At 46.2% G+C, this 27,098-nt stretch overlaps 2 protein-coding genes across 8 annotated transcripts in view; both read right to left on the bottom strand.

The window, feature by feature from the left end:
* GDPD4 (glycerophosphodiester phosphodiesterase domain containing 4) overlaps positions 1-1,257 on the bottom strand; it is a 33,519-nt gene extending 32,262 nt beyond the window's left edge. Inside the window, exon 1 of one of the 2 annotated variants that reach the window (XM_075050453.1) lies at positions 1,156-1,257. The gene's annotated coding sequence lies outside the window, so the exon portion shown is untranslated. The remainder of the gene's footprint in view (positions 1-1,155) is intronic. The other variant, XM_075050454.1, reaches the window with a different exon arrangement.
* Positions 1,258-8,836: 7,579 nt separating this feature from the next.
* Positions 8,837-27,098, bottom strand: part of PAK1 (p21 (RAC1) activated kinase 1) — a 76,083-nt gene continuing 57,821 nt past the window's right edge. For all 6 annotated transcript variants that reach the window (XM_075050206.1, XM_075050211.1, XM_075050208.1 and 3 more), the window contains 6 exons: positions 25,846-25,958; positions 20,228-20,345; positions 19,658-19,757; positions 17,652-17,848; positions 15,993-16,130; positions 8,837-14,099 (listed from right to left, as the gene is read on the bottom strand). In XM_075050206.1, coding sequence (XP_074906307.1) covers positions 14,013-14,099; positions 15,993-16,130; positions 17,652-17,848; positions 19,658-19,757; positions 20,228-20,345; positions 25,846-25,958 — 753 coding nt within the window. In that variant the 3' untranslated portion in view covers positions 8,837-14,012. The remainder of the gene's footprint in view (positions 14,100-15,992; positions 16,131-17,651; positions 17,849-19,657; positions 19,758-20,227; positions 20,346-25,845; positions 25,959-27,098) is intronic.

Here is a 27,098-nt window from a genome sequence, read left to right as displayed (position 1 = left end):
TGTTAAATGCAGCTTAAAAGCCTTGAGCAGCTGTAGGAAATTATTTCTGTTCCCTCTTGCCCTTCCACCTGGTATCATGTGCTGGAGGATAAGTCCTGAGAGACATTATATTGTGAGATCAGGATTCCCAAAGAAAGCATAGAAGTGAAAAGGAGGTGATGTACACCACGGGCTGGACCTCCAGCTAATTAAAGTTTGCACAATCCAATTCTATGTTTGCCTTGTGCTGGTCCCCAGGTTCATATCAGCTTAGTGCCTGACCCTGAATTCAAGTTCACTCTTTCCTAGAAGTAAAAATTCCCCCATTTCACTGCTAATTATGGTTATCCCTACAAGTAACGGGAAAGTATTCGGACAGCAGCAGCAGATTAAAGCCAGGGCCAAATACCGCTTTCAGCTGCAAAGAGAGCTGCTCGCCAAACAGGTGCCCATCAAAACTCCCAGAGTGACGTGCAGCGGCGGGGCAAACGTTGGACCAGAGGGTTCCTTCCAGCCTTTCTAACCATTATTATTTACAGCTGATCCTGATTATTTACAGCTGTTCCCAGATGTTACCCTTTCACGGGTTATTTGTTCCCGAGTCAACCTCCCCATTCACACGCTAGGCGAACTTAGGGGAAGAAAGAGAGAGGCTCCTTTCTCCCTTTTACTATGGAAACAGCCCTTTATCCCAAGAATTGCAAATGCTCGGCCGCCGTCTCGCTCCCACCACCACCCCGGCTACAGCAACCCCACCAGCCACACACCGCTCACGTCTCATCCCAGTTCCCGGTTCTCCCCTCAATAGGTCACAGCCAACTCATCCAGCACAGACCCCAAGAACAAAGCCAGACTGCTGAGCACCTTCTCCTCCCCAACCAGCCACCAGAAAGCCCCCCGCTCACAAATCACCCCCTTTGCTCCCCTTTTGTTACCGGTTCTCCCCATTCTCCGGGCTTTGTTTCTCTTTGCGATCCAGGCAGGAGTTGGGTCAATCGCCCGCTATCGCATCCCAACCAACACACTCAAAAGTCCAAAGGGAAAAAAGGAAAAGTCAAAGAAATTCCCCCCCCCCCCAACAGTGCTAACTTTTAGGGCAGGCAGGAAAGAGCAGGCAGAGACGCATTTCACCAGGCAGGAGCATCTTTAAGAGTTAGGAGAGAGAAGGTAACTTACCTCGCCGGGATACTCATGGAGGGGTTATTTTTTGCTTTCTGCCACACTTAGGTTGCTGTGTCCTTTGCTTGTGACACTCCGGGACCCGAATGGTGGCACCGCTGTGTGACACCCAGTATTAGAGAGGCTGCTGGAGCCGTCCCTCCCACGGTAGGAGGGGCCACACGGGGCTTTATAAATTCAGTTCCCAAGGCTGGAAAAACTAAAATCTCCTCCTGGGACACAGGCAGCTGCTCACTGCATGGCTCTGGGAGATGCCAGGGACTTGAGGGTGAACCTGGGTTGGATTCATCCCTCGCCTCACCCAGAACAGGAGAGGCTGGTATTCAAATCCTGCCTCGGCAGAATTAGGTGTCCAAAGGATGGGGTCCGAGGAAGTATCCCAAAGGAGATTTGTGCAAGACGTGTTCTCGCTGACCCTCAGAATTAAAACTCCCAAACCTCCTCTGTGAAAATGCTTCCCACAGTTGTGAGCCCCAGGCAGGAATCCGCTACACCAAATTTCTGAGCAATCCCGGATGCAAAACCTGCTTCTTTTTCTTTTTCTTTTTTTTCATGGTTTTGGGATTTAGTATCTAAATCCTATTACAGACACAACTTCCTTTGGAGACGGAGAGGGGGCAGGTCAGCACAACAAAAGCAGTTTGTGCGGTTGTATTTTGTAACCTCCAATGCACCCTGGACTTTCAGAGAGGCAAAATCCCACTGTAAAGTTTCTGAGGCTAGGAAGCTGCACAACCTCACGCAGCTCCTCCTGCTCCTAAAAAGCTCTTTGCTGCATGAGAGGCTAACGAAACATCCCCTCAGCCCTGGAGGGCTCTCTGAAACAGCACTGGTCCAGGTTTTTTTTGTCCCTGTGGTATCTCACATTGGGATTTTTCTTGTTGGATAAAAAGACAGATCAGAGGGTCCCTCAAAAGCAAAATCAGCAAACTGCCCCTGCAAATAGAGAGGGGAAGAACAGGGCAGAAATGATGGCCCAGCAGTTTTTGGGCAGCCCACATTACAGAGAGAAACTTTTAAGGTGAGCTAGAAATGACAGCCTAGTTCACTCTGAAACCTAATGACGAGTGGAAGGCATATAAGAGTTCCACTTTAAAAGCAGTATTGCTAATCCTTCCTAAAATAGCATCATCTCCCTTTGGAATTGGAATATGAAATAAATGAGGTAACTGCAAGGTATGAAGGTAGAAGCAGCTGTTTTTATTGCTGATCATCTTCCAGCTAATGCTCAGCTGGCTGGAGTGAAGAGGCATGGTATTGTGCGTGAGCCTCTAGAAATATTACTTGCTTTATGGTCTGATTCCTGGAAATCTGATAAATAGAGCAGGAAAGGGTGAGATTAAGAAGGCTGATGGCACTGATGAGATGTAGGGAGCAGCAACAGCAGCTTTTCCAGGTACCTTGCAGTTTTAATCTCCCAAGTTGATCCACTGGATTTTTCTTTTTATGTATTTGTGGCCGTGTTAAGCCCAGCTTCATCATGGGGCCATGCTAAGGTCCTGAAGATCCATGCCCAGGGGAGGCATGGCATGGGGGTGGCCTGGCACGTTTGAGGAATAGTGGAGAGCCCAGAGAGCCCAAGAGTTTTGCTCTGCCTTTGAAGCCAGCAGCAAGGTCAGTGCCCCCCAAAATACCTTCTGAAGGGGCTTCACCGTCATCCTTGCCCGGGCTGCCTTTCTTTCAGCTGCTGTATCCTCATGGCATGGATGGACTCCAGGGGGTACGTGAGGGATAAGGGGACAGGGCTGAGCAACATCATCAGCACAAAAAAAACTCCCTGCAGTGGAGGGAAGAGACCTGAAAAATGAAAAAGGTCATTTAAAACACAACCATAGCCCCACCTCCTAACAAGCAAAGAAAATCCCAAATATCCCTGTTCTCTGCCCTAAAATAACGTTGTGGTTTTTCTTTCTTCTGGGTATAGAGATGCAAAGCCTTCAGCACCACGGGTTGCTCTGCAAACACCTGGCAAAGGACTCACCGACTGGGCAGAGGCTGCTCTGGCTTCAGTACCTTCAGCTCAGAGTTCACCAGCTTATCTCAACTACAAAATCCCTGCCCAATGTCCCAGTCGGTGCCCTACCCCTGCCGGCAGCTGGCAAGGAAGGCAAGTGATGATCAGCTGGAGCCCTGCCACCAGCGAGCCCAGCCTTGGAATTTATGAGCCTATAAAGAAAATGCCTGCAACGGACTGGTGCCGTACAAACCCACCCTGAGGATATCAGAGGGGCAGGTCAGCCTTGAACCCCGGTGAGTTTTGCCTGTGTGTCAGGAGAAGATAAAACCAAGGGGAATGGCACAAACAGGGAGTGGGGATGGTCTCCTTGCCCAGCTGCCGGCCACAGGGTGGAGTATTTTGTTGGGAAATGCATATGTTCACGTCCTCCCACCCTAAATCCTACCCAGCTTGGGACATTTGCCCTCTTGCAATGCCCTGCCTTGGCAGCACGAAGGGGTCAGTTCATGTCCCCCCTCCATCGTGCGGATGCACAATGATTGCAGAGCCTTGAGAGCAGGTGACTCACGCAGGTAATGACATCCCCGTAAGATTAATTACAGAAACGGCACCATTTATGGTGTTGGCGTTTCTAGGAATGATAAGGGAGGTGGGGGGAGAAGGAGGAGTTGACCCGAACTGATCCAAACCTCAGCCCTTGCTCTCCTGGGGAATGGCAGCTTGCTGGTACAGACCCTGTGGCCATGGGCAAGCAGCATCTACCTTTTGCAGCGAGCAGGATCCCACCGAAAAGCAGAAGCATCAGTCAGTAGAGGCACAGAGAATGGGCTGGGGAGAGAAAGGGAGAGACACCCCACTTCACGCTGAGCCTCGGGGGATGAGGCTGCAGCGGGTCTCTCTCCCCATCTCCCAGCCTGAACCCTTTGACACACAGCTCTGAAATATCAAAAATCAGGGAGAGTATCAGCCCCCTGAAGCTGATACCCGGGGCAAAGTGGAGGCACCGTGCAAATGGGGAGCAGCAGCTTTTGCGTGGTGCTGGCAAGCCTCCAGGGAAGCCAGGGCCTGACCCTGCTTCTGCATCCTGCGGTGTCTCCTTCATTGTCATTTCTCAGGCTGCTTGGATTGATCAGAGTTATTTTTAATCCTGCTTGCTCCCAAGAATTGCTGCTGTCCCTTCCCGAGTGACGATAGCAGCTGTGAATAATGGTGCAAAGCCCGTCGAGTTGTGCCAAGGACCTGGCAGTTTCTTCTGGAGCGTACAACCCACGAGGTGCAAAACTCACCCCAAGTGCTGGAATTTAAACTCAAAAAATAAACTCAAGCAGGCAAAATTGTCAAGCAACTCCTCCTGAGTCCTGGGACTCAGAGAGAGGCTCTGAGCATCATTTCTGAGTGAGCTGCGTCCCTCGGGCAGGCAGCTAGGAGGGACCAGATGGATTCACCGTGCAGTCCAACCACGGGGAACCGGCCCGCCAGCACAAACACAAGCCGTGTTGTGGGGATGGAGAGCTGCTGCAGGAGTTTTCACCTCACACTTTGAAGTGGCCAGCAGCAACAAACTCTCTGCCTCTCGCAGCCGCTGCTGCAGCAACTCCACTGCCCGCTCTCCCACGGTGGGGCTGGCTGCTGCTGGCACCATGGACCAGCTGATACAGCATCGTGAAAAGAGGGGGAGAGATGATCCTCGCCCTTCTTCTATATTTTATGGCTGTCCTTTATGCAACGGCATCGTTTCATTCTTTCCCAGCAGAAATTAGGGGGTTGCAACGCACCTGGGAGGATGCAACTTGAGTTACCCTGAAAGGGCCAAGGAAGTTTCAGAGGGGAAAAGCAGATGCAAGGACCGGTGAGGAAGGAGAGGGTCCAATAAACCACGTCTTGGCCAAATGTTTCTGCGCCCAAGCAAAGTAACGTGGCAAAGGGTGCGGGCGGACTGTGAGGGATGTCAGGAGCGAAGCACGTCAGGGTTTTGTTTTGTGAGCTTAGCCCCTTCCCTGATGGTTTCCCCCCAGGTGGTGGGGACACCCTCCTGCTTCTCAGCAGGGATGTCACAGCGAGGTCCCCCCTTTTCTGGAGTTATAAACTGCACAGGTCGCCCTACAGGGAACCATGCAGTGTGTGACGCTCCTGAGCCCAAATGAGTTTTGTGGGGGCTCAGATTTAATGCTGTTTTGGGTCAGCAAACGTGTTTCCCACCATTCAGGCTCTTAAACCTGTGCTACGCCCCATCTCTCCCAGGCTGTGATGCTTTGTCACCATGGAGGCTCTCGGGTGGCACTTGTCATCACCAGGATGAGCCCAGAGACCTCATGAACCACTTCTCACCCTTCACACAGGTGGGTGGCCCAGGCGAGCAGAGCCAGGCTGGTCAGAGGGAGCTGCCAGCGATGAGACAACCCTTCCCCAGCATGCCAACACAGGAGGTTGCATTGCCTAAAGCCCACCCTCCCTCTGTCCTAGCATCGCCACTGACCTTGCACTTGTTCTCCCTGGGCTAGGACCTGCCTGCCGGCTTCTTCCTGGTGGCAAAGGAGATGGGAAGACTTATAGCATCCCTGGCTTGGGATGCTCTGGGGTGCCTACAAAACACAAAGAACTTGGGTGAGAAGTGGGGTTAGAGCCTGACATATTTGGGAAACAGGGAACAGAAGAAAGTGGCAGATGCTTCCCACCTAGGGGACCATCATCTACGCAGCCACGAGCTTGGGGAACAAAAAGGAGGAGTGGGGCTAGGGGAGCAGTTGTTTTCCCCCCAGTTCACTGCCCTCCTGCACCAGTCCAGCCCCCAGGAGCAGCCTTTGAACATTTCAGCTCACCATCAGTGAGAAATGAGAGGGCTGTTACTTGCCCACCGTCCTTCATGACATGATCCAGGCGTGCTTGAGTCCTGGACACTATTACAGCTGCACACATGGCCAGCGGGACCCTGACCTTGACTGTGAGCAGAGCTACTAACCCCAAATTTAAGCAGGTTAGTGGGTTTTGGGGCACAAGATGTGGGATAAGGGGCAGGTCCTGGTTCACTTCACCCATGGCTGCATTAGGTGGGGACGAGCCTCCGCTCAGCAGTGCCTTGCAGCCTCTCTCAAACCCACCAACCGTCATGGCACAGCAGGGACATGCCCCTTCTGCCTTACCAGGCTTAACCAGTACATCAACATGGACCTGGCCCACCAGAAATCCCCACCAGGCTGGGGAGAAGCATGGGGGTGTCTGCAAACACCCGCCCTGTTGATGTACACAGAGGACCCAGCATCAGGGACCTATGTCGTGATGGGAGCAGAAGACCTGTCCTTGATGGTTCACATGTAACCATGGGCCTGGGAGGGACGCATTTGCCTTAGGAGGCTGCCGCGACGCATAAATGTAAATAATAACTTAAAAAATGAGACAAGGACTAAGCTGGAGATGGGGTGATCACAGGGGAACGGACATCTCGGGACACCAGATCCTGTGTCATGACCATCTCCTTATCCCTGCTGGTGCGTGTGGGCTGCCTTCAGCATGCAGCCTCCAAAAGAAACATAAAAAGCTGCTTTTTACATTGCTCGTGGAAACTGAGCAACATAAAAGGAAATGAATCTCTCAATGCCCGAGAGAGGGCATTACAGCCCCAGGAATGGGGAAGGACCTGCCAGGAAAGCCCAGCAAGCTCCCTGCTCATCGTGTTCAAGCTACAGATCCTCCTAAAAGATGAGCTTGGGAACCAAAACTTGGAAGTTTTCTGGGTGCTGCTAAAAATGAGGGACCCAGTCAAAGCATCATCTGCATGGAGTGCTGCAGTTTTCCCTGCAGTGTGTGATAAAGAACACCTCTTCTCTGTTGTACCTACCAGCATATCGCTTCTCCTACCACCAATTACCCCATTTCACTCCCAAATAAACTAATATCCTGCAGTTACACCCAGAATAACTGCTCCCACTAGGATTTAGCGGCCAGTTGGCAGTGTCTGGCTCAGACCTGAAGCCGTGTGCTCCCCAAAGCTTCTCCTCGTCTTTTTTCCCCTGCTCCCCCTCCATAGATCAGCTGGTCTAACACAAGGCATCACCTCTCCCAGTTAACCAGGAGCTAAGAGGACAACGCACTAAATTTAGGGATGAAAAAGTAAAACTTTAGAGATCTGGGGGAGGTGCCACAGGAATAGCAGTAATTGCACCTGTAGCTTCAGGACAACCCTCTGAGATCATCACACAGGGGCTTCCCTCCTGTGCAGATGGAAGAAAATTAGGCCTTGGGAATTGAGAACTGTTACTTCGGAGTTGTTTATCTGACTCTCCAAAACTGATTCAGCTATTAAAAAAACCCCAACCCACTAATTATTTAAGTTTGGTTAGGAATTCACCTTTGAGGAAGGATCCTTAGGGCTCTGAAGAGCTTTCAGATGAGTTATACTTTACTGAAATCAACATCGACCATTTCCTAAAGCCTTGAAATTATTCATTGTCCAACATCTCCCACCCACAGCAACTGCTGGGCAATTCAACCAAGTTCATCTCAAGGGAAGAGGCCTCCAACACAGAAAGTCCCCCAGAAGTCATAGAAAGTGTTAGTTAGTTATACTGTGCATCCTCCACACAGCAGGAGGTAGAGCCACAAAACACCAACCCAGCAGCATTTTTAGGGGCACTTTTGGGGGTATGTTACCAGGATCATAAGTTTGGCTGGTACCCTGCTTTGTGAAGCTTCAGAGAAGGTTGTCTCTAATGGGACAAGGACATCTGACACGGGATGCTACCACATCACAGCAAAGAGAATCACCCACAATCCCAGCCAGCTGGGCTGCAGTGTTCCTCTTGCTCAAGTGATGGGGCCCCTAATCTTCAAAAAAAAAAAAAAAAAACAAAACCAACCCAAACAGGTCTTTTCTTTGGCTTTCCTCAAAAAGAGCTGTTGGAAAGCAGCCTTCAGCTAGAGCATCTGTTCTGGGCAGAGGGGATTCTATGAAGTAACATTAATTGCCTTATTCTAGTTGGTTATGCTATTTCCCCCATTCAAGGTGTTCCCCTTTCTTCCAGCACCCTCTCTAAAATCTGGGTCAGCATCCAGCTGACTCACAAGAGCTTGGCAGAGCTTCCCACTGCCTCTTACCCCCATGCTCCTAAGAGGCTGAGCTCAGAAAGTCCTCTCAGCACTAGGTCAGGTTTCTCAGACTTCAAACATCCAGGTCAGGTGTTTCACACGCAGGAGATGAACTGCAGAAGGAGGGTTGCGGTGGCACACACGTCCTCCCCAAATCACGATGTTCCTGCTCCCCACTGCAGTGAGGCACTTGTGCGAAGAAGTACGTAGGATGATCAACTCCTGCTCTTGTCATCAGCCTCATCCTGCTGATCTCACAAGAGTGATGCTGGGGAAGGTGGCTGTAGGTACCTATCCCGAACCCTCTGCTGATTTTCTCCTCCATACCAGGAGCCTCAGACACCAAGCTCTACCTGGGGAGAAAACAAGCATCCAGGAGACAACAACTTCCCTCGCCAGCTGCTTCCTCCTCAAGCCGTGGTCTAGATCCTGCTTCTAGACTGATATTTGTCACAACATTAACTACATCTGAGCGGTAAAAATCACACTTGCTGCAACAACTTTTAGCATAGTCACTTTGCTCAATCAAGTAAGATCTGATCTTAAAAAGATCAGAGAAACACAACCCCTCCTTTAAGCACCCCCACTCAGTTCTACTGTCACTGCAAGGGTCTTTGAAATAGCAAGTGAAGGAGAACCAAGTAATTCATTCACGTTTTATTTAAGGTTTCAGTTTTATTTATAAAATGGTTGAGCTGACCTTGCACATTAAACAAACCTGGCAGTACAGGAGAGTTATGCCATGGCAATATGAAGAGAAACACATTATCTAGCTGATGTTAAAATGCCAACAGCCCCTCTATTTCCAGGTGAGACACGACACAAAGACATCTGCCAACAGATGAAAGCTGCAGTCAGAAATCAGTAGGTGCAGAGCAAAAAGTCTTCTTTACAAACACGAGACCAAAGCCCAGCGGCTGCTGACATGATCCCAAAGCAGTGCTGATCACAAAAAGACACTGTACTGATGCTGCAAGGCAACAGGGAACAAGCTGCTTGTCATCCACAGAAGCCTGCATTAAATTTGCTTTTGCCGTTTCACATACCCATGAAATCTGGCCTCTCTCTTCAGTTCCTTGGCACATAAAGGCCATCTCCTCCGTTCTAGCTCCCACTTTCCCGTTTCAGCTGAATTTTGTCATTTTTGCAAACCTCCTGGATTAGCTCCAGCTTTCTTAGCATGGGCTGTGACTCAAAGCCATATTGCTGCTCCCATCTCCACTTCCAGCACCTCTCCCTTTCCCAGGCTCCTTTCTGCTCTTCTCCTTCAGAGACATTGCTACCTTGAGATACAGCAGGCTGCTGTGGCACTCCCTGAATTTCCTCAGCAATTGCGTAATTTAAGTTTTAACCTTTGCTTCATCCTACCCCAGCACCCCTCGGACCAATTCCATTCTTCCTCTGTAGCTCTTCCCACTGCTTCTCTGCAGGCATCCATTTTGGCAGTGAGTTTCTGTCCCGCTCCCATCTGTATTTCAGTTTCGTTACTGTCGGCTATTCCCTGTCAAATTTGGCAGCTGCTTCTCTAAGATCCCATCTTTGACATTGTGAGCTGTCATTAATGCTCTAGGATCTCGTTTGTGGCTAATTATCCATACACTTAACCCAGTTGGGCTCACGACCCCAAAATACACCTACAGGCTCGCCATCACTTTGAAATAAGAAGCCGTTAAAAAGTCTCATTATTTTATGGTGGCAAGATGGAGAATCAGACTTTACCTTTAACAATTTTAACATTGAAGATGTTGTCATCCACTGTACAAATGGATTATACAAGCTCTTAATTAAGAATGAGGTTCAAACAAATATTATTCTTGGACTCTGGTGTGGACCAATTTTACTGTCAGCCAAGGACGGTAGGTTTTAAGGAAGCAAGTACCTACTTACAGGCCATTGCAATCCATTCTTGCACAGTACTTTGCTGCAAATGTGCCCTACTTATACCAACCTGCGGCATTTTGAGAGACAGATGGATTAAGATACTAACAGAGATCTCGGCTAAGAAGCGAATGCCTTTTACACACTTCACGTTTCTGACCAGGCAACATTTTTGGCACTTTTTCAAAACCGGGCCCCTGAAAAGGGGCATCAAGTTGGAAACAAAACACTGCAGCAACCCCAGTTGCTTTGCAAAATAGTGGCTTTTCTGTCAATGTGGTTTTTACCGCCCAAGCCTCTTCTCAAGCCCTAACCAGATCGTTTAAGTCAAGTAAGTGTCTCCATGGAAACCTCCTCTCTCAAGGAGCCTCCTTGCTGGAGAAAACCATGCACCCCTTTTGTTTAAAAGGGGAACGCAGTTTGGTAGGAGCATAATGTCGGTCTAGAGAAGAGCCTGTAATGACTCATCAGCCAGATTTTTGTCCTTTAAAAAGATGTCCATTCAATTAAGACATTTTAGGGATGGTGAAAGGTGTGTTATCGCTGCTGCCACTAAACTAGCAAGTTTTGCCATCCCTGCCCTGGATCTTCACTCTCAGCATCACAAACTTGCTTTCTTCAAGGCACATGGGGTCTGTGTACCCCTCTCACATACAAACTCCAAATCAATCGTTTGTTTAAAGAAAACCTAAAGTAATACAAATCAATGCCCAGTCTTGAAATATAGGAAGCGTCTTGTCAAAGCTACTAGTTGCTTCTTAAATAAGACAATCTTCTGGTTTGGAAAAGAAGAGGAATTTTAGCCTCTCTCTCCACCAAGCCCTTTGTAAGCTGTATATCATATATTATATTAATATATGGTATCATTTCTTGTATAGGATTGCTTGAGATCCCTCAAAAAGGAAGCCAATTTTCTGAAAGGATACTCAAACAATTGAATATTTTATGTTCTGATATAGAAGAGAGACTTTAATATTAATAGGCAAATAAATAATTAAGGGCTGTGATTAAAAATGGTTTCAACTCAGGCACATCAGTTCATCATCAGAGTATGTTCAAAAAAAAAAAGCAAAGCCACCAAAGAAGTTCTCTAATTGGAGTTGCTTTCAAATCACAGCAGAGTCAAGATATTCTCAGAAAAATAAGCCCCAGAGGTTAATTTTTAAGTCAGAGAGTCGCTATTTAAGAGCTCTCTTTAAACAGGTAGGTGCCATAAGTGGCTACACAAAAGCTACCACAGGTTCTAACACCGGGCAATGCACAGATGAAGAGAGTGGAGAAAAGGATGTATCTCAGAACAACAACAACAACAACAAAAATCCTATTCTCCTAAGCTTAAGGTAGTTACAAAATTTTTTAAGATTTTCTGAGAACATAAAACCATGACGTGCCTGGTAACTTGAAACTAGGTCCAGGCACACTATAGCAGTCGCCTCCTTTTCCCACCCATCACAGGTGGGAAAAAAAAAAAGCCTGGGACAAGATGGCACACATCTACAAGTCACAGTCTTGCAGCTTCCCAGCAGAGAACAAAAGGCTTTTGGCAAACCCCCTCTCAAGCAGCTAACAGAAAACATGCAGGACCGATTCAAAGTGGAAGTCAAGGAGACAGAAGCACATCACCAGCATAAGACGAGGTATAAACAGTCATTTGTGTCAATTCCTTTCCATTATGCAATAGAGAATCTAGAAGAGTGACTTAATCACATACAAATAACCTTTTCTACCTTCTTTGGGGAATTTTAGCAGAAATCCTGCTGCAGAAAAATAAGCTCACATGCATGCTTGCAGATAGGGCATATCTGCATTAAGGTTCTCATCTCAATGGGATGCAGAGGATGGAGTGGAGAAGGGAGTTAAAAAGAAGTCAGAGAAACATTTGTGGAACAGATTTAATCCTGTGCTGTCAAAAAGTCAATTGCCAAACCTGTAAGACCAGAGTCATATGAGATTTTAGATCAAGTGAGATCTAGCCCCTAATTCTTTTCTTCCCATGTATGCCATCTTGAGTCTTCCAGAGCAAATATAAACAAAGTCCTTATCGAAGGGAATTATTCAAGTGTAGTGGCCTTCCATTTTGCAGTCTCCACCTAAGCCCAAGCAGAAGAGCTCATCCATAGATCATATCCCTCTCCAGGCTGGCAGCTTTACTGTTTTGCCCAAGGAATTTATCCTTGGATACAAGCTTTGCAAAAGAAAACTTAATATTACAGGGAGATGAATTGTATATACACAAAGGGAGAGAGGCTGCAGACTTTGGCAATGGACTTCAGACTTCAGCTTTGTGTCAGTGAGCACCCCAGAGCACAAAGGATGTGAGAAGGCACCACAGAAGCAAAAGACCTCACAAACTCTACCAACACCCGGTAACACTAGTCTATGAGCTGTTATGTATTGTGGAGCAAATAGGAAAAATGTATTTGAATTAAAACCCAGATGCAGGGAAGAAAAGGCTGAGCCAGCAGCAGGTCTCAGCAAGAAGCAGGAATGAGTTTCTATGCAACACAAGTGCTTTGGAGAGAGATAAGAGGTTACTCCAGAATGGGTTTAAACTCATCCCATAAATGACCAAAGCAGTACAGAGAAAGCAGCTCCCCCAGTCATAATACAGACCTTTTATGGATCTTCTCTACGTGCAAAGTTATTCACTTAAGAACCACTTGCTATCCCAAAGGGCTACAGAAGAAGGGGTAAGAGACAAGGTTATATCACTTTATCCAATACATTCAAGCACCTGGTGACAATATGAACAATAATCCCATCCAACAGACTTGTCTGGTGACGGTGAATTCTCCAATCCTCCCTCAGCCCCAAGTTAAGAAATGCAGCAGTCATTTTATTAAAAATCAGTATACAGTTGAACATAAGCCCAGTGTTTAAAACCAATCCCTCTAGCAGTTCCAGGTTTCGTGTTGTTTTACAGACTATTAGCAACCAAAGGAATCAGTAGCATAACGAACCACTATAATTTCAAAAAATTAACGTCCCCATGTCGCCAAGAAAGCAGCATCCACGATCAGTTTGTTTTCCACTGGACTTGCTCTAAGAAACAAGAGGTTTCAACATCATTTTGCAGGCACATCTTATCTTTATAACAGTAATTGCTCTGTTTGCTTTATCATACAGGGCAAGGGTCTCCAAGAAGTTTCACAGCGCTGACGAAATAACCCTAAAAGACCTCTCTGTCAATTTTTCCTGTGATTTACCTTCTAGACATCAGAAATGTTTGAGATTTGTTTAACTAGTTGAGTTGAAACTAAAGGAGGAGGGGGGCTCCCAATTCACACAATTTGGCAAAAAAATCATCCATTAATTAAGTCCTCCAACGGCTGCAGGAAGCACACAGAGGCCTTCTCCATGCTCCCTCGAAGCATCCAACAGTGCTGTAGGAGGGGTGTGTATTCATGCCCTTGTTCCCCTTTCAGTTGTTACAGCTGTTCACATTTCTGCTGCCTGCTTCCTTCCCTCCTCAAGTCATCCAAAGCAAAGAGCAGCCTCAGTGGTGTAATAGCAGCTTGCCAAAAGCAGGAAAAGTCCAGCCAGCAAAAGAATTAATTTATTAAGATAAACATGGTCTAAGGCTCCACGTTATTTTAAAAAATAAACACAGTTAAGAAACATGAAAACAAACTGGCTTTGCTACGTGTAGGTCAGGTTCAGACGTTCTCAGAAAGATCTTCTTAACCATACAAAATACTCTTCCCCTCTCACCCCCAACAACAGGGTGGAAAGACAGTTCACTATGTAAGATCAGCAATGTCCCTGTTGCATGCCCTTCCACATTCAGTGAACAATACCTCTGCCACCCTTCAGGGTAGATCAAAGTTTTAAGAACACCCCTGTAAGGAAGGAGCAGAAGAGGAGAGGGACAGGTAATTCAGTCTGTGAAATGAAAATCTAAAGGTCTTGACATGATGGCTGTGTTGACTCCACCATTTTAATGGTTGTTCTTGGCTGCCTCTTTAGCTGCAATAATCAGAGGAGTGAGACTAGATAGAGGCTTTGCAATTTTCAGGAACTGGTGCTAGGAAGAAGGAAGAAGAAAAAGGGTTAAATTTTTCAGAATATGCCACAGAAGTCTGGTGACTACTCAAAATATTGGCACCTAGACCCATATGAAGTCTAACAACCTACTTGAATCTCTGAACAGGTGAAACCAAAAGGTCTGTTACCACCACAAACTTTTGGGTCTTGCCTGAAGTGAACAGAGTTGCACCCAACACATGCTAAGTTCCCCAATGTTTGTACATGTTCAAGACTAAGCAAAATTCAGCACATTGCCCTGGGGAATTATAAAGTCTTGCAAAATCTATAGTGAAATTCTGTGTGGAAGAAAGGTCTACTAAAAACAACCTGTGTGGTTCAAACACAAGGCACAGGGCTTCCTGAAGGAATCACTGCTCATTTCTCTCTTCCCTGTTATCACAGGTCTAGTGAAAGCATCGCCTTGGCCTTCTACGGATATTAGAAATCTGCAAAGCAGCTGGAATTTAGAAGAGCAGCACAGAGCTTGCAACATAGACCCATTCAGTCTCCTATACAAGGTGCTCTGTTAAGTAAAACAACATTGATTATCAAAACAGCACTCAGGTGAGAGTGAAGGCATGTAGGGCAAGTCCATAAGCTGTTCTGAAAACAAAAAGCAACTGTATCCCACAGAACTTCTGAGAATCAGAACAGATCAATCACCCAAGGCAACATGCTTCAGAGATGGAAAATAAAAATAAAAAACAAAATCAGAGGCTAAAAGGTAGTTAAAAACAGGCAGTTTTTACAGTCAAAATGTATTCCTGCTCCAAGGAACAGAACATTACTGATCTCTGATATTTTGGGGCTGGAAAGTCCAGGAGAAGTGATCTTTCAACTACTGCCATTCTGCTAGTGATTAATGCTTCACTACAGTCTCAGAAGGCAGCAACACATCCAAAACTGAATCCACTAGACAAACTAGCGGAAAGAAAGGAAAACATAAAAGGGAACTGTCTCACAGTTGAGGTCTGAGTGCCCCTGATCACAGATTTATTTTACAAAGAGCTACATTTTCCACCCCCATGGCAAATTTGACAGAAAGAACGCACAAACCACTCCTCTCACCCATGTTGGTAAAAAGCCTGGCAGCTTGGCCCTCCCCTTTCACCAGGAGTTTAGACTAAGACACCGGGTTTTCAGTGAAATAATTGATGATAGGGTGCTGAGACACTGGAACAGGTTGCCCAGGGAGGCTGTGGATGCCTCATCCCTGGAAGTGTTCAAGGCCAGGTTGGACGGGGCTTTGAGCAACCGGGTCTAGCGGAAGGTGTCCCTGCCCATGGCAGAGGGGTTGGAACTAGATGATCTTTAAGGTCCCGTCCAACCCAAGCCATTCTATGATTAAGATATCTCACAAGTTTTGTTCCAACAGCTCTGTATCTGGCAAAATGTGGTAACGCCAAACTGCTCCACTTAATGCAAGCCATGCATATTCCAAAGAGCTTTGTGATCCTTCCACCAGAAGGGACACAACCAGAACATCCGATGGCTTGAAGCCCTCCTGCTGTCCAAATCAGAACAAGCACGGCAAGACCGTAACAACACATACAGATGTCACAGCCAGCTGTGTGAAGAAAGCAGAGGAATTAAGGAGCTCAGCATTTGGCAGGCCTGGGGAACAGCTATTATTTGAGGTTGGTTACAGAACTTGCTGCACAGCTGCTGCTAGTAGCAAGTACAGCATAAAAAAGGAGCAGTCTGTTAACACTTTATTATAGATTTAGGTTTTGGGGTGGTTTTTTTTTTTTTTTTCTGGCAGGTTACCTTAGCTGTGCTTGTGCCTTCAGCTGATGCAGTATTTAACACCCGAAACAAGATCTTGCCATAAGCCTGGCCTCACTCAGGATTGCCTGACTACACTGATTCAGCCCTGTTCCCCATCACCTACCTGTAGCAGCTCTTTCGCAGAACCTCTCTTTTCCACGTCCATTTCAAGACAGCGATTTAAGAAGTCTCGGAATATGGGCGAAAGCTTTTCTGGATTTTGCAGTTCTGGAGTCCCGTTAGTAGCAATGAGATACAGGGCCTAAAGTAAAAACAAGCACCAAAAAGCAGGATGTTATGAAGGTTAGATTGCATCTCTGGATTACAGAGACACCCATTTCTCCTCTCCCTCCCCCCAGTTCAATGGGGAGAAAAAAACCCCACACTTTATCAGGGTGACCAATCAATGCTTGAGTTTCAGCAAACAGAATAGCTGCCAGCCCTATTTTTATGTGGATGGGATCCAATCCTTTATTGTTTTACCCTCGTAATCTGGGTTTGGATCCTGCAGCCCTCTCAAGGGATTAGGAGGACAAAAACAACATTCCAGACCGTGTTTACATAGGGAAGTTAACTGGCATGACTCTACCAGTGCTAAACTCCTGCAATAACTATATACTTATGGGAAGGTACCCCTGAATAAATAGGAGATTTTGTTCTGTCGGTACTTTGCCCGAGTGCACAAGGCCTAAAAAGTCAATACTATAAAGGTACAGTTGGCTCCTTACAAAAGATGTCCAGCAGACCCTCAAGCAGTTTTTAACATCCTGTAGAAAGAAGCAGTTTTGCTACTGCTTGGGGAGGAAGCATTCACATGCACCGCCACCCACTCCCCCCACCCCGAGAATCAAGGGACTCAGAATTCATCCATTTCAGGATTTCATGCAAGAAACTTCCTGGATGGATTTTCAAAGGAAACGGAAATCTGTCAGAGACTTGTTAATATGCAGGTCCTTTGAGCACATCACTCAGCACATCCCTTGGGAGCAGTCTGATAGCCTGGGAATTGGCACAAGCTGAGTTAAATGAGGCCAAAGTATTGTCGCTTAGCCACCCTTGTTTAACTCAAACACCAGGTTTCTTTTCCTTTCACTCTTTTTTGCTGCTGGTCTTCTCTCCCAAAAATCACTTCCAGTGCAAGAGATGGAGAAAAAAAAGTTAAACCAAGTTTTTCTAGATCACCTTATCCTGTGCAGCTGAGGGAGAAGCCATAAACCTGGCTTATATTAAAAGCAGTTATGTCCCTACAAACTGACAGCATCTCCTCTTTCATTAAAAACTAAACCAGGAAAAGACATCTGGAGGCTTAAGCCCTGTCTAAAGGCTTATTAAGCTTGTAGCTTTATTTGGAGCATGTAAGGAGGAACAATCTGCCAGTAGCACAAAGCTCCGTTCATAGAATGGTAACATGACATATTTTTGAACTCAAGGAGAACTCTTCCCCACTCACAGGACACAAGGATTCAAGAAGTCAGCCACTTTGGTACCATCAGGTACTCTTTCTGCCTATATTGGCATCTCCAGAAAGTGGGAAATTACGAGTGTGCGTGATCTAACTCATCAGAGCTGACCAGAGGGTCTGAACAGGAAGAACCCCCACCTCTCCTACCCAGGGCAAACTGTGGCTTTTAACTAAAACTAGCTCAATCTTCTCACTGTGACATCTAAGGAGATACAGGGCTGCAGGTGGTGAAACCGCACTGGGGGATTCACCTGCCTCCTTTAGAGCCTACTTTCACCAGCAGGCTTAGTGAAGACCTGAGGGCACAAGGTCCTTGCTTACTCTCAAGGGGTTCTCATTGAGGTAGGGGGGCTCTCCTTCGATCATCTCGATGGCCATTATCCCCAGCGACCAGATATCCACTTTGGGCCCATATGCTTTCCGCGTCACCACTTCAGGTGCCATCCAGTACGGGGTCCCCACCATGGTGCTGCGTTTGCTCTGCTCAGGAGTGATCTGGGCACAGAAGCCGAAGTCAGCTGAGAAATTAAAGAGGAGGGGGAAGAAACAAACATAGAAATCAGCAAGTTTCTCCAAAAACAACGCTTACTGATGCCAGAACTGTAGTACACATTATGTTACTCTGCTGCAGTGTCTGGTGTGTTGCTGCTGCAACTGTGAAAGGAGGGGTGGTTTTGTGACTAATATAGAAGACAGTGTTGAGAGGTAAATTTCTAAATCTGACTCACTGAGGCCACAAGGATTACAGAGCTGCTGACTTGTCTATGTGAACGATGGGGATTAGTAAATAACCATATATGGAAGTTGAGACACTTCACTGTGTTTGCAGCATTATGCAGCTGTAATACACTATGTAATATATGGTCTAAAGACTGTTCCTGGGTGTGTGAAAATAGAAATTAATGCACAGTCTGATCTAGATACACCCCCCAGACCACATACTGTATTGTCTGGTGGTATTTTCAGTCCCAGAGATATTACTTCCCCAGTAGATATACCATCCCTCAAACAGGATTTGCTTTACAGAGCAAACAGTATTCAGAAGAAGTTTAAAGTACCTAAATTTATACTGATTATTTTCTTTAAATAGGCAGAAAGATGGAAAGCCTTCACACAAAGATTGCTGGGCCCTGTGTCTTATTTGTATTTGACTTACCAAAAGAAAACTAATTCTGTTCTTGTGAGCCCAGCAGAATCAACACAGCAAGACGCACTGTCCATCCTGACCCCCTATGGCACCACAGGTCTAATTTTAGGCAGAATGATGAAAATTAAACTGATCCCTAGCTGAGTTTTCATCAAGGGTAACAACCAGGAAAGGTACATATGGTTCATAAACAGAGCAAATTTCCAGTAGAGCCAATAAGCAGCTCAGGTCCAGAAGGTTACTGCATCATATCCACAGGGACTTTTCTAACTTTAAACTACAGTCCAGTACCTACATACTGTGCTCAAAGAAGTTATTCCATAAGAACAGAGCACTTTGGCCCTGATCAGCTATTCATCGCTAGCACTGTACCATCTGATTGTACCAAAGTACAGCTTTAGTCTAAAAAGCAATTATGTGCACAAAAACCCCACCTTCTTACTCAGCATATCTGCACTGTGTGAATTTTGAGTCATATCTGCTGTCACTGCAGACAAAAATAGATTTATTTATGCCTGTTGGGTGCTAGCCAACAGAATGGTGAGGGAGAGAAAGGAAGCACAATTCTGTTAAAGCTATAGGTGGAAGATAATCATGCACTGGTTCCCAGACTTATCTCTGCATGGACAATGACAAGCACAACAGCTACCTTAGCACCCAAGGGGCAGAACAGCCTCAAGGTCTTCATTACTAGTGATAACACAAGTAGCAAACAACATTTAGAGTCCAGTCTGGGTTGGTGTTGTAAGATTAAATGTTTTCTAGTTACACAGTTTTCAATTCTCCCTCCACTCCCCCTGCCCCCCAAGTACCTGCAGTACTTTCCAGACTGAAGAGCTCGCTCACAAATAAAGACTTCTGGCCTTACACTTTCAAACCCCACTTTCTGGACTGGAGTAGCATTAAAATACCGTTATTTTAGTCCACAAAAACAGATGGCTCAAAGCTAAACAAACCCCAAACCTCACTTTGAGTCTCGTATCAGTTCACAAGGATTCATGCTTGCCCATCTCCATTACAACCAACGCCACAAAAATACCTATAGGAGCATTTCTACAGCCTCTTCATTGCCACAGCATCAAGCTTCTCAAACACCCATCTCCCTAATAGGCCTGGCCCAGAGCAGATAACAGGCCTGCATTGATAACTCAAGTCATCACTAGCAACGTTCCCCACATACTTAGTTTGACAGAGCCATCCATTCCCAGCAGGATGTTGTCACTCTTGATGTCTCTGTGAATAACTTGGTTTGAATGGAGAAATTCCAGAGCTTGGAGACACTGGGGGAAAAAAAAAAAAAAAAAAAAGAGAGATTCTTACTGTGCATGAAATTATTCACCAGTCACAATTAGCCAACTAATGGACTCTAACAACATGCATTTTGAGTAGCAAAGGCTTAGTGTCTTAGAGTCTTTCATATATTCAGTACGTACAGGGCTACAGAGAGATAGCCCACTGGGATCAGCAGGTCCTAAGAGGACAAGTTAGTCCCAAAAGACCTGGAGAACAGGCATAACCAAGGGGATTCTAACCCCATTTTGCACTTCAGTCCTCCCTCCAGGGTGAAACATGTTAGACTTGCGTTAGGATTGCATGCTGCAACCTCCCAGATGAAAACTATCCTCTGAAAGAATGACTGTTGCATTACAGAAGCTGGAGACAGCTATTCCTCTGGAGCCAATGACAGGTCACGGAAAGCCCGTGCCCCCTTCCCAATCACAGCTCCCTCTGAGCATGAGTGCCACTTTACCTCTCGGCACACAGCTGCGATTTGTCCTTCATCCATGCAGGTCTCTGTCACAACATCTGTTAGGGAGCCTCCTGCCAAGTACTCCATGACCACCCAGAGCTCTTCTCCTACAAGGTAACTGAGGAGCCAAAACCAGATTTTAAAATCAGCAGGTATGAGCACACCACTGTTTACATAGCCAGAAGGCACTGGGTTTTAAGGCTGTCTTAGAAGCACAGAGAAACCATGAGGTTTGAGCAGTACATTTAACAGTACTGGGGCACCAGGTACTCATGGTACTTTCTGTACATGGGAGGATCTGATCACAACCTGAATGAGCAGAGAGAAGGGTGAGCACAGAAAGTCAAAGAGAGGTAATGGGAGAGCAGGCTACAAGTTTCCTGGCCGTAAAAGCAAGGCTGAATTTTTCTGCCATGGAAAGGGCCCAGAGTAAAGATGGACACCCAACCTTACAACTCCTGCTGCTGCTGGGAGAGAAAGCGAAGAGCTACTAGTTAAAGACGGGGTCCAAGCATGCAGTCCAGACATTTGGCACACAGCATGGCTTTTGAGGGCTCCTGCATCAGAAGTAGCTGGGGGCTGCTTCGTTACTGCTGGCATCCTGCTGTCCTAAGCAACTTCCTACTTTGCCTAGGCCCAGGGACAATCCTGGGTAACACAATGGATGGTTGCCCATGAACAACAAAGAAAGAAGACTTTTTTTTTTAAGCATCATGCATTTGAAAATCACCTCAATCTTTTTTATGTTGCCAAACTAGTTTGGGGTTTTGTCTGAAAAATTCAGAACCATTCATAAGGGCAAATGAGAACATCTTGCTGGTTGCAATAGCAATTCTAAAGACTTAAAAAATGAAAGCCCAAAATGGCAGGTCTTGTCCAAAAAGGCCTGTAGGAAGATGGGGAGGAGACAGCTGAGATGAGGGTGAGTTTTCTCAGCCATTTGGGATATAATTCTCTGCTGGGAGTGTGTGCGCTCATGTCTAAAAGTAGAAGACCTGGTATGAAGACTTCAGCATTAACTCATTTAAAAAAAAAAATAAAGCAACCCAAACGACCAACCACCTCTACCTTCTTGGGCCCATCTAGAAAAACATCAACACAATGACAGATATGAGTAAGACATCACAGGAGTGGGCAGGAGGTGCGCTTTGACCCCAAAAGGACACACTGCCAACACCTGAGCTGATGAAAAAATTCCCCCAAAATAAGAACTGTAGCCTGAGCTGTGTGACAGAAGTGTTACAGTTGTGGAGAGCTTTTATTATTGGAGACAAAGATGATATCTTGGTTTGGTGATGCTGAAGACTATGCAGGGAGGCAGAGTCCGGAGTTTCTTTCAGGATACAGAGCCCAAGGACATAGGGCTATGCTCCTGCAGCAGACAGGTCTCCAACTCCACTATGGAACAGAAGTTGATACACTGGCAGTTTTTCCCCCGCAGCACAGACTCCATCAAAAGCAATATCACCTGCACAGCAGCCCCCCAAAGTGAGAGAGGAGCAGCAGAATTGCTTTCAGAAGCACTCTTGCCAACACTGTGGGTCAGCTACCTTCTAATCGGTTCTGAAAGTCACTCCATCCACGGACTTCCTTCCTCCCCCTATGCTGTTGCTACTTCTTCATCACTTCTGCCAAGCCAGGCTCTCTCCAGATTTTATCAGCACCCTCTCAACAAATCAGTGTCACCCTGGACATCACAATGCTTCCCTTCATTGCCACTAGCACCCTCTGCAGCCCCAATCCACTTGACTGTAAGGATGGGTACAGAATGAGCTCCACCGGTCCTGTGTGACAATCTCAGGTTACACATGCTGGGAGCAAGCTGGTATCTCTCCGCAGCCAAAAGGGATGGAGCAAGCCAAGAACCACACTGTGAACCAAAGCTGTGCCATGAGCAGCCAAAGGCATGTGCCAAGACCCAGGCACCTCAATAATTGATAGATCTGACATAACACACAGGGAGGTGAAATTAATGGTGGCTCCCCACTAGCTGCAGCCAAGCAAATGTCATTTCACAAGACTGGGTGGTATCATCTTGGGGGTCTTTTCACTTTCTTGCTGCAGCAAAAGCCGGTTTTAGTCACTGAGCTGCCTTCTGTAGGCTTGACTCAAACCCACTCTCAGCAGTTCTGGAGACACCACCAGGAAAAGTCCATACACCTACGTGCTGCTCTCCATGTGATGTCAGGCATAGCATGGTGTCACACCTTGTCACCCACAATCACCTTCCAAAACAAGGCTGGCAGTAAAAACAAGCTGATGAAAGTCTTTGAGGAAGGAAGAGGTGGTCTACAGCCTTCTCTTCATCCATTGGCAAAAGCAGGTAATGCCTGCTCCTGTAAGGTGTTCCTCAGCTTCCACTTAGATACCTTTAGGAAGCTGTCCACCAAGCCCTTCCTATCACAAACACACACCAGTCAGTCATAGCCCTTTTTTATAGATAAGCTTCACAAAATTCCATTTTGCCCAGAAGAGCAAGATCATTCCTTATAGATTGCTGCACCAGTAACATGCCTCCAACATGCAAACATGAAGTTAGCCTGGAAAGAAATCAGTCTTTTCTTGGACCATGACTGTTGTACATCTTCAGCTTTATTCATTGACTTTCCAGACGTAGCTGAGTTTGGGGTTGGGGTGAGGGTTAACAGTGGTTACCACTTAAAGTGAGGATTTGTGGAGTTTATTAGGATATGGAGAGTTCTTCAGAAAGAGAAGAAACCAAAGGGCAGGAGTTTACTTTGCCAAACACTGGGCATCTGATGCCTGTGTTTAGATGCCTGAGGTTAGAAGCAGGGCAGCGAGGGCCTCTTTCACACAGTAGAAAGAAACTGGCACCTCCAGAAGGTAACTCAGCACAAGTGGCTGCTTGTCTGCACAGGAAAACTAGGGTCACTGTCTTCAGAGCCGGATGCTTCTAAATTCAGCTCTTAAGTACAGCTGAATTAGGCCATGTCATTATCTTAAATGTCATAGCACACCTTCGTGCAACACTGGTCACTTATACTGCAGCAGCAAAGCTGTCTGAAGCATAAATGCACTATTTGCACAGTGATGTTTAGGGGGGACAGTAAACCAGCCAGACCTCTTAACCACAAGCAAGCAGGCCATGCAGCTTAAGAGAGGATAAAGCACAGGAAACCCTTGCATAAGGGCAGGAGCTGAGGCAAAGAGAAGCGAGAGAGCTGGTTTATACTGATAATTATCTTGCAGCTCCCATTAGGGACCCAGAAGGGGAGATGCTGTCAAACACAGAACCGCAAAAAAGAAACCAGGTCCCACAGTAGCAAGCACATCCTTCCTCATATTTCCTTCTGCAACAGCAGTAGGCAGAAGCCAGCATGCAGTATTCAAACATCAGCTTAATTCAGCACTCAGGAAGCGAAGAGGCACATTAGGCCAGGCAGGAGGGACGCAGCTCCCCAGCAACAGGATCCTGCAGTTGCAAAGCTGAAGTGGCATAATAGCCACAAGAAGAACCATGTTCATCCTAGTTGCCGCTCTGTCCATTTGCAGCACTCAAACAAAAGCTAATCCCTCTGAAAAAGATTAGTGAGAGAAAGTGGAGGACAAAAGCAGCAGCTTTTGTTGCTGGAAGTTTGAACAAGAGAGCAGGACGTGCAGCTACCCTACAGCTGGGATGTACTGGCTAGACAAGGCAAGTGCATGTACTCAGCGATGCTCTCTCTAATGGGAAGAACGTGCGTCTCAAACAGTTTTGCCAAAACAAAGCCTCTAATCAGCCAGGAGAAAGAAAGAGTTTCAGCCCAGATTCAATTCTTAAGTCTTCTTTACCACTTGTTTCATTTTACACAGGTGATAACCTTCTGCTCTTTCTAAGAAGAGAGCACCCGCCCAGCATCACTTCCCTGGGTCCACACCCCTTCCACAAAATTCCAGGAGCAGACCTTCTTCAACAAAGCAGACGTCAACAAAGTAGCTCTTTACAGCCGTGCATAGGACACAGCACCATATAAATTCAGCATCACAAATGATGTTGCAGTATACAAGTACTTTGTTTGGCTAAGACATTAAAAGCCTGTTAAAGAAACCTGATAAAGAAACAGCTGATAAGATTTTGATACACACGCAGAGCAAACAAGTGTGCAAATACTCTCTCAGATTTCCAAAAGACATTCTAGGTCACATCCCTCCATTGCACCTTCAAAAAAAAAAAAAAAAAAAAAAAAGTCTGCCAGGATTAAAGCCTGCAGCTCACCCTATCTTGGCACTCTTTACAATAAGCCAAACCCATCGTTCATCAGGACCACTAGATTCTGATGTTGAGTGCAGCAGACTGAAAATCCTTCTGCAGCTCGACTGGAACTAGCTATATCTTTAACATAAGGTCAATGATGCGGGCTTGACACAATGCACCAATGTTATGTTGATGGTGAATTCAAGCCACCATGCAACACTTTTGCCTGTTGGGCTTTCAGTACACCCCAGATTTCAATGCTGACAGATTGTGACTGTTTCCTGAAATTCAAACAGGGGAGATGCAAGAATTTCTTACACTTTCAAAGGTAGCTCCCTACCCCCAAAGAAGCACATTTACCAGTTGCTCTAAGGCAGTCAACCTCCAAAGAGCTGATGACTGCTGCACTACTACTATAACTCTTACATACAGTGTTAACATCCTGCGGGGAAGAGCTCTCACAGCCACGTTTGTTTGCAGACTTGGGTATTTTACTGCCTTGAGCTATAGTGACCAGAATTTTCACAGCTACGTATATTTATTTTAAAAACAGTTTACACTCAGCACAGAAGCCACTGTGCTGCTCGCTTCTGCTCTATTATTGTTGTGGTCCAAGGGACATCAGCTCAAGAACAAGCAGAGCAGGTCTGTACATAGATAAGCTATGAGGTGCAGCTCTTGCAGTAAGGAGAAGCAGGGATTCAAGGAGGAGCTGTCCCCTATGGACATAAAATATCCAAAGCTGAGCAGGAGTGCCACAGCATGCCACAAAAAGCCCAGCTCTGAGCAAGGAATAACCCCGTTCCCTCTGCCTTCCAAAGAGTTCTTATGTCTGTACCAGGTCTCCTTTTCTCTCTTTTTCACACCCACAAGAAAGGAGCCTTGCTTGGTTATACATTGCATGTCATTCACCCCACCACTGTTATGCTACTGTGCAGAAAACCTCAGTGGACAGCCACAGAGACAAGATTAGCATCTAACCCTGGAAGGAGTTTGCTCTTCTGCAAGCAGAATGCCAGTATTGCTCAGTGGAAGAGGAAAGAAGAGGAAGAGGAAAGCAAATACAAATAACACAGTTCAAACTATTTCTATTTCTTCTCTAGTAGCAGGAAGGAAATGGCTTGTTGTGTCAAATTTGGAAAAGGAGAGCTGTAAATCAGAGTCCTGACGGCATACTGCTACTGCCTTTGCTGCCAGCATCTCTAAAGAGAGCCTAGATACCCCACTAATACCAACTCAGACACTTGTTTCTCCTAGGATATGGAGAAAGACCACCAAGCCACCCACACCCCAATATTGCCACATGCATTAAACAAGGCAAAGTTGTCCTACACCTGCATTAAGCTGTGCCAGGATCACTTAAGACAGTGACAAGGAAGTGTTTTCCAGAGTCCTTTTGTGAACTCTTCAAATCATGACATACCTGTCCAAGTAGTTGACAATGTTGGGGTTTTTGTTTTCCCTCATCACAAGGATTTCATTAATAATCAGTTCTTTTTTGGGCTGCTGCTGCAAATTCATCTGTTTGATTGCAACCTGCAGTGAGGAAAGAGCAAGTAAAGCATTATTACAGAAGTCCCCTAGAAACCCACCAGTACCAGTGTCGATTATTTCAGTCCCACATACACCTGAAGTGGGAAAACACTTTTTCATCACAGGTTGCTCAGCCATTTAGTAACTCTGTGAGTTCCCGCAGGCAGTCCATATAGGAGGAAATTCTTTACAGTGAGGGTGGTGAGGCACTGGAAGAGGTTGCCCACAGAGTTGTGGCTGCCCCATCCCTGGCAGTGTTCAAGGCCAGGTTGGACGGGGCTTTGAGCAACCTGGTCTAGTGGAAGGTGTCCCTGTCTATGGTAGGGGGGTTGGAACTAGATGATCTTTAAGGTCCCTTCCAACGCAAACCATTCCATGATTTTACAATTCAGGAACTGGAAAAGGGGGTGAAGGAGTTTCAGCAAAAAGCACAATTATGAAATTTACTGGTGGATAACTGTGACATTGTACAAATGCAAAGTAGACACACATTGCTGCAGACTTCCATAAATATATTTGGAATAATGCATACACTTTCCTCTTTAAAAATTCTCCATCTAGCAATAATCATTTCCACAGACACTGCATATCCGTCACTACTAGTTTATTATGCATGCATGCAATACGCAGGGCACTTTTCAATACTCAGAAGGGGAAAAAAAAGAGACAGACAGATATTCCTTGTCTCTCAATTCAAGGGCAGAAAGCAAGTGGGCAAAGGGTGGGAGAGGAACTATTTCTATGCAAGTCAACTAGTGTAAGTGTAGGAAGCAAAGGAGCAGAGGGCATATAAAAGAGAATCACAGAGTGGTTTGGGTTGGAAGGGACCTTAAAGATCTTCTAGTTCCAACCCCCCTGCCATGGACAGGGACACCTTCCGCTAAACCCGGTTGCTCAAAGCCCCATCCAACCTGGCCTTGAACACTTCCAGGGATGAGGCATCCACACTCTCTGGGCAACCTGTGCCAGTGCCTCACCACCCTCACAGTAAACATTTTCTTCCTTATATCTAATCTAAACCTGCCCTCTTTCAGTTTAACAACATTACCACTCATCCTATCACTACACTCCCTGTTAAAGAGTCCCTCCCCATCTTTCCTGTAGGCCCCTTTTAGGTAAGGCTGCTATAAGGTCTCCCCAGAG

The sequence above is a fragment of the Buteo buteo genome, chromosome 18 (genome assembly GCF_964188355.1).
Source record: "Buteo buteo chromosome 18, bButBut1.hap1.1, whole genome shotgun sequence".
Lineage (NCBI taxonomy): Eukaryota > Metazoa > Chordata > Aves > Accipitriformes > Accipitridae > Buteo > Buteo buteo.
The sequence above is the reverse complement of the archived record's forward strand: the minus strand, read 5'-3'. Positions and strand labels throughout refer to the sequence as shown.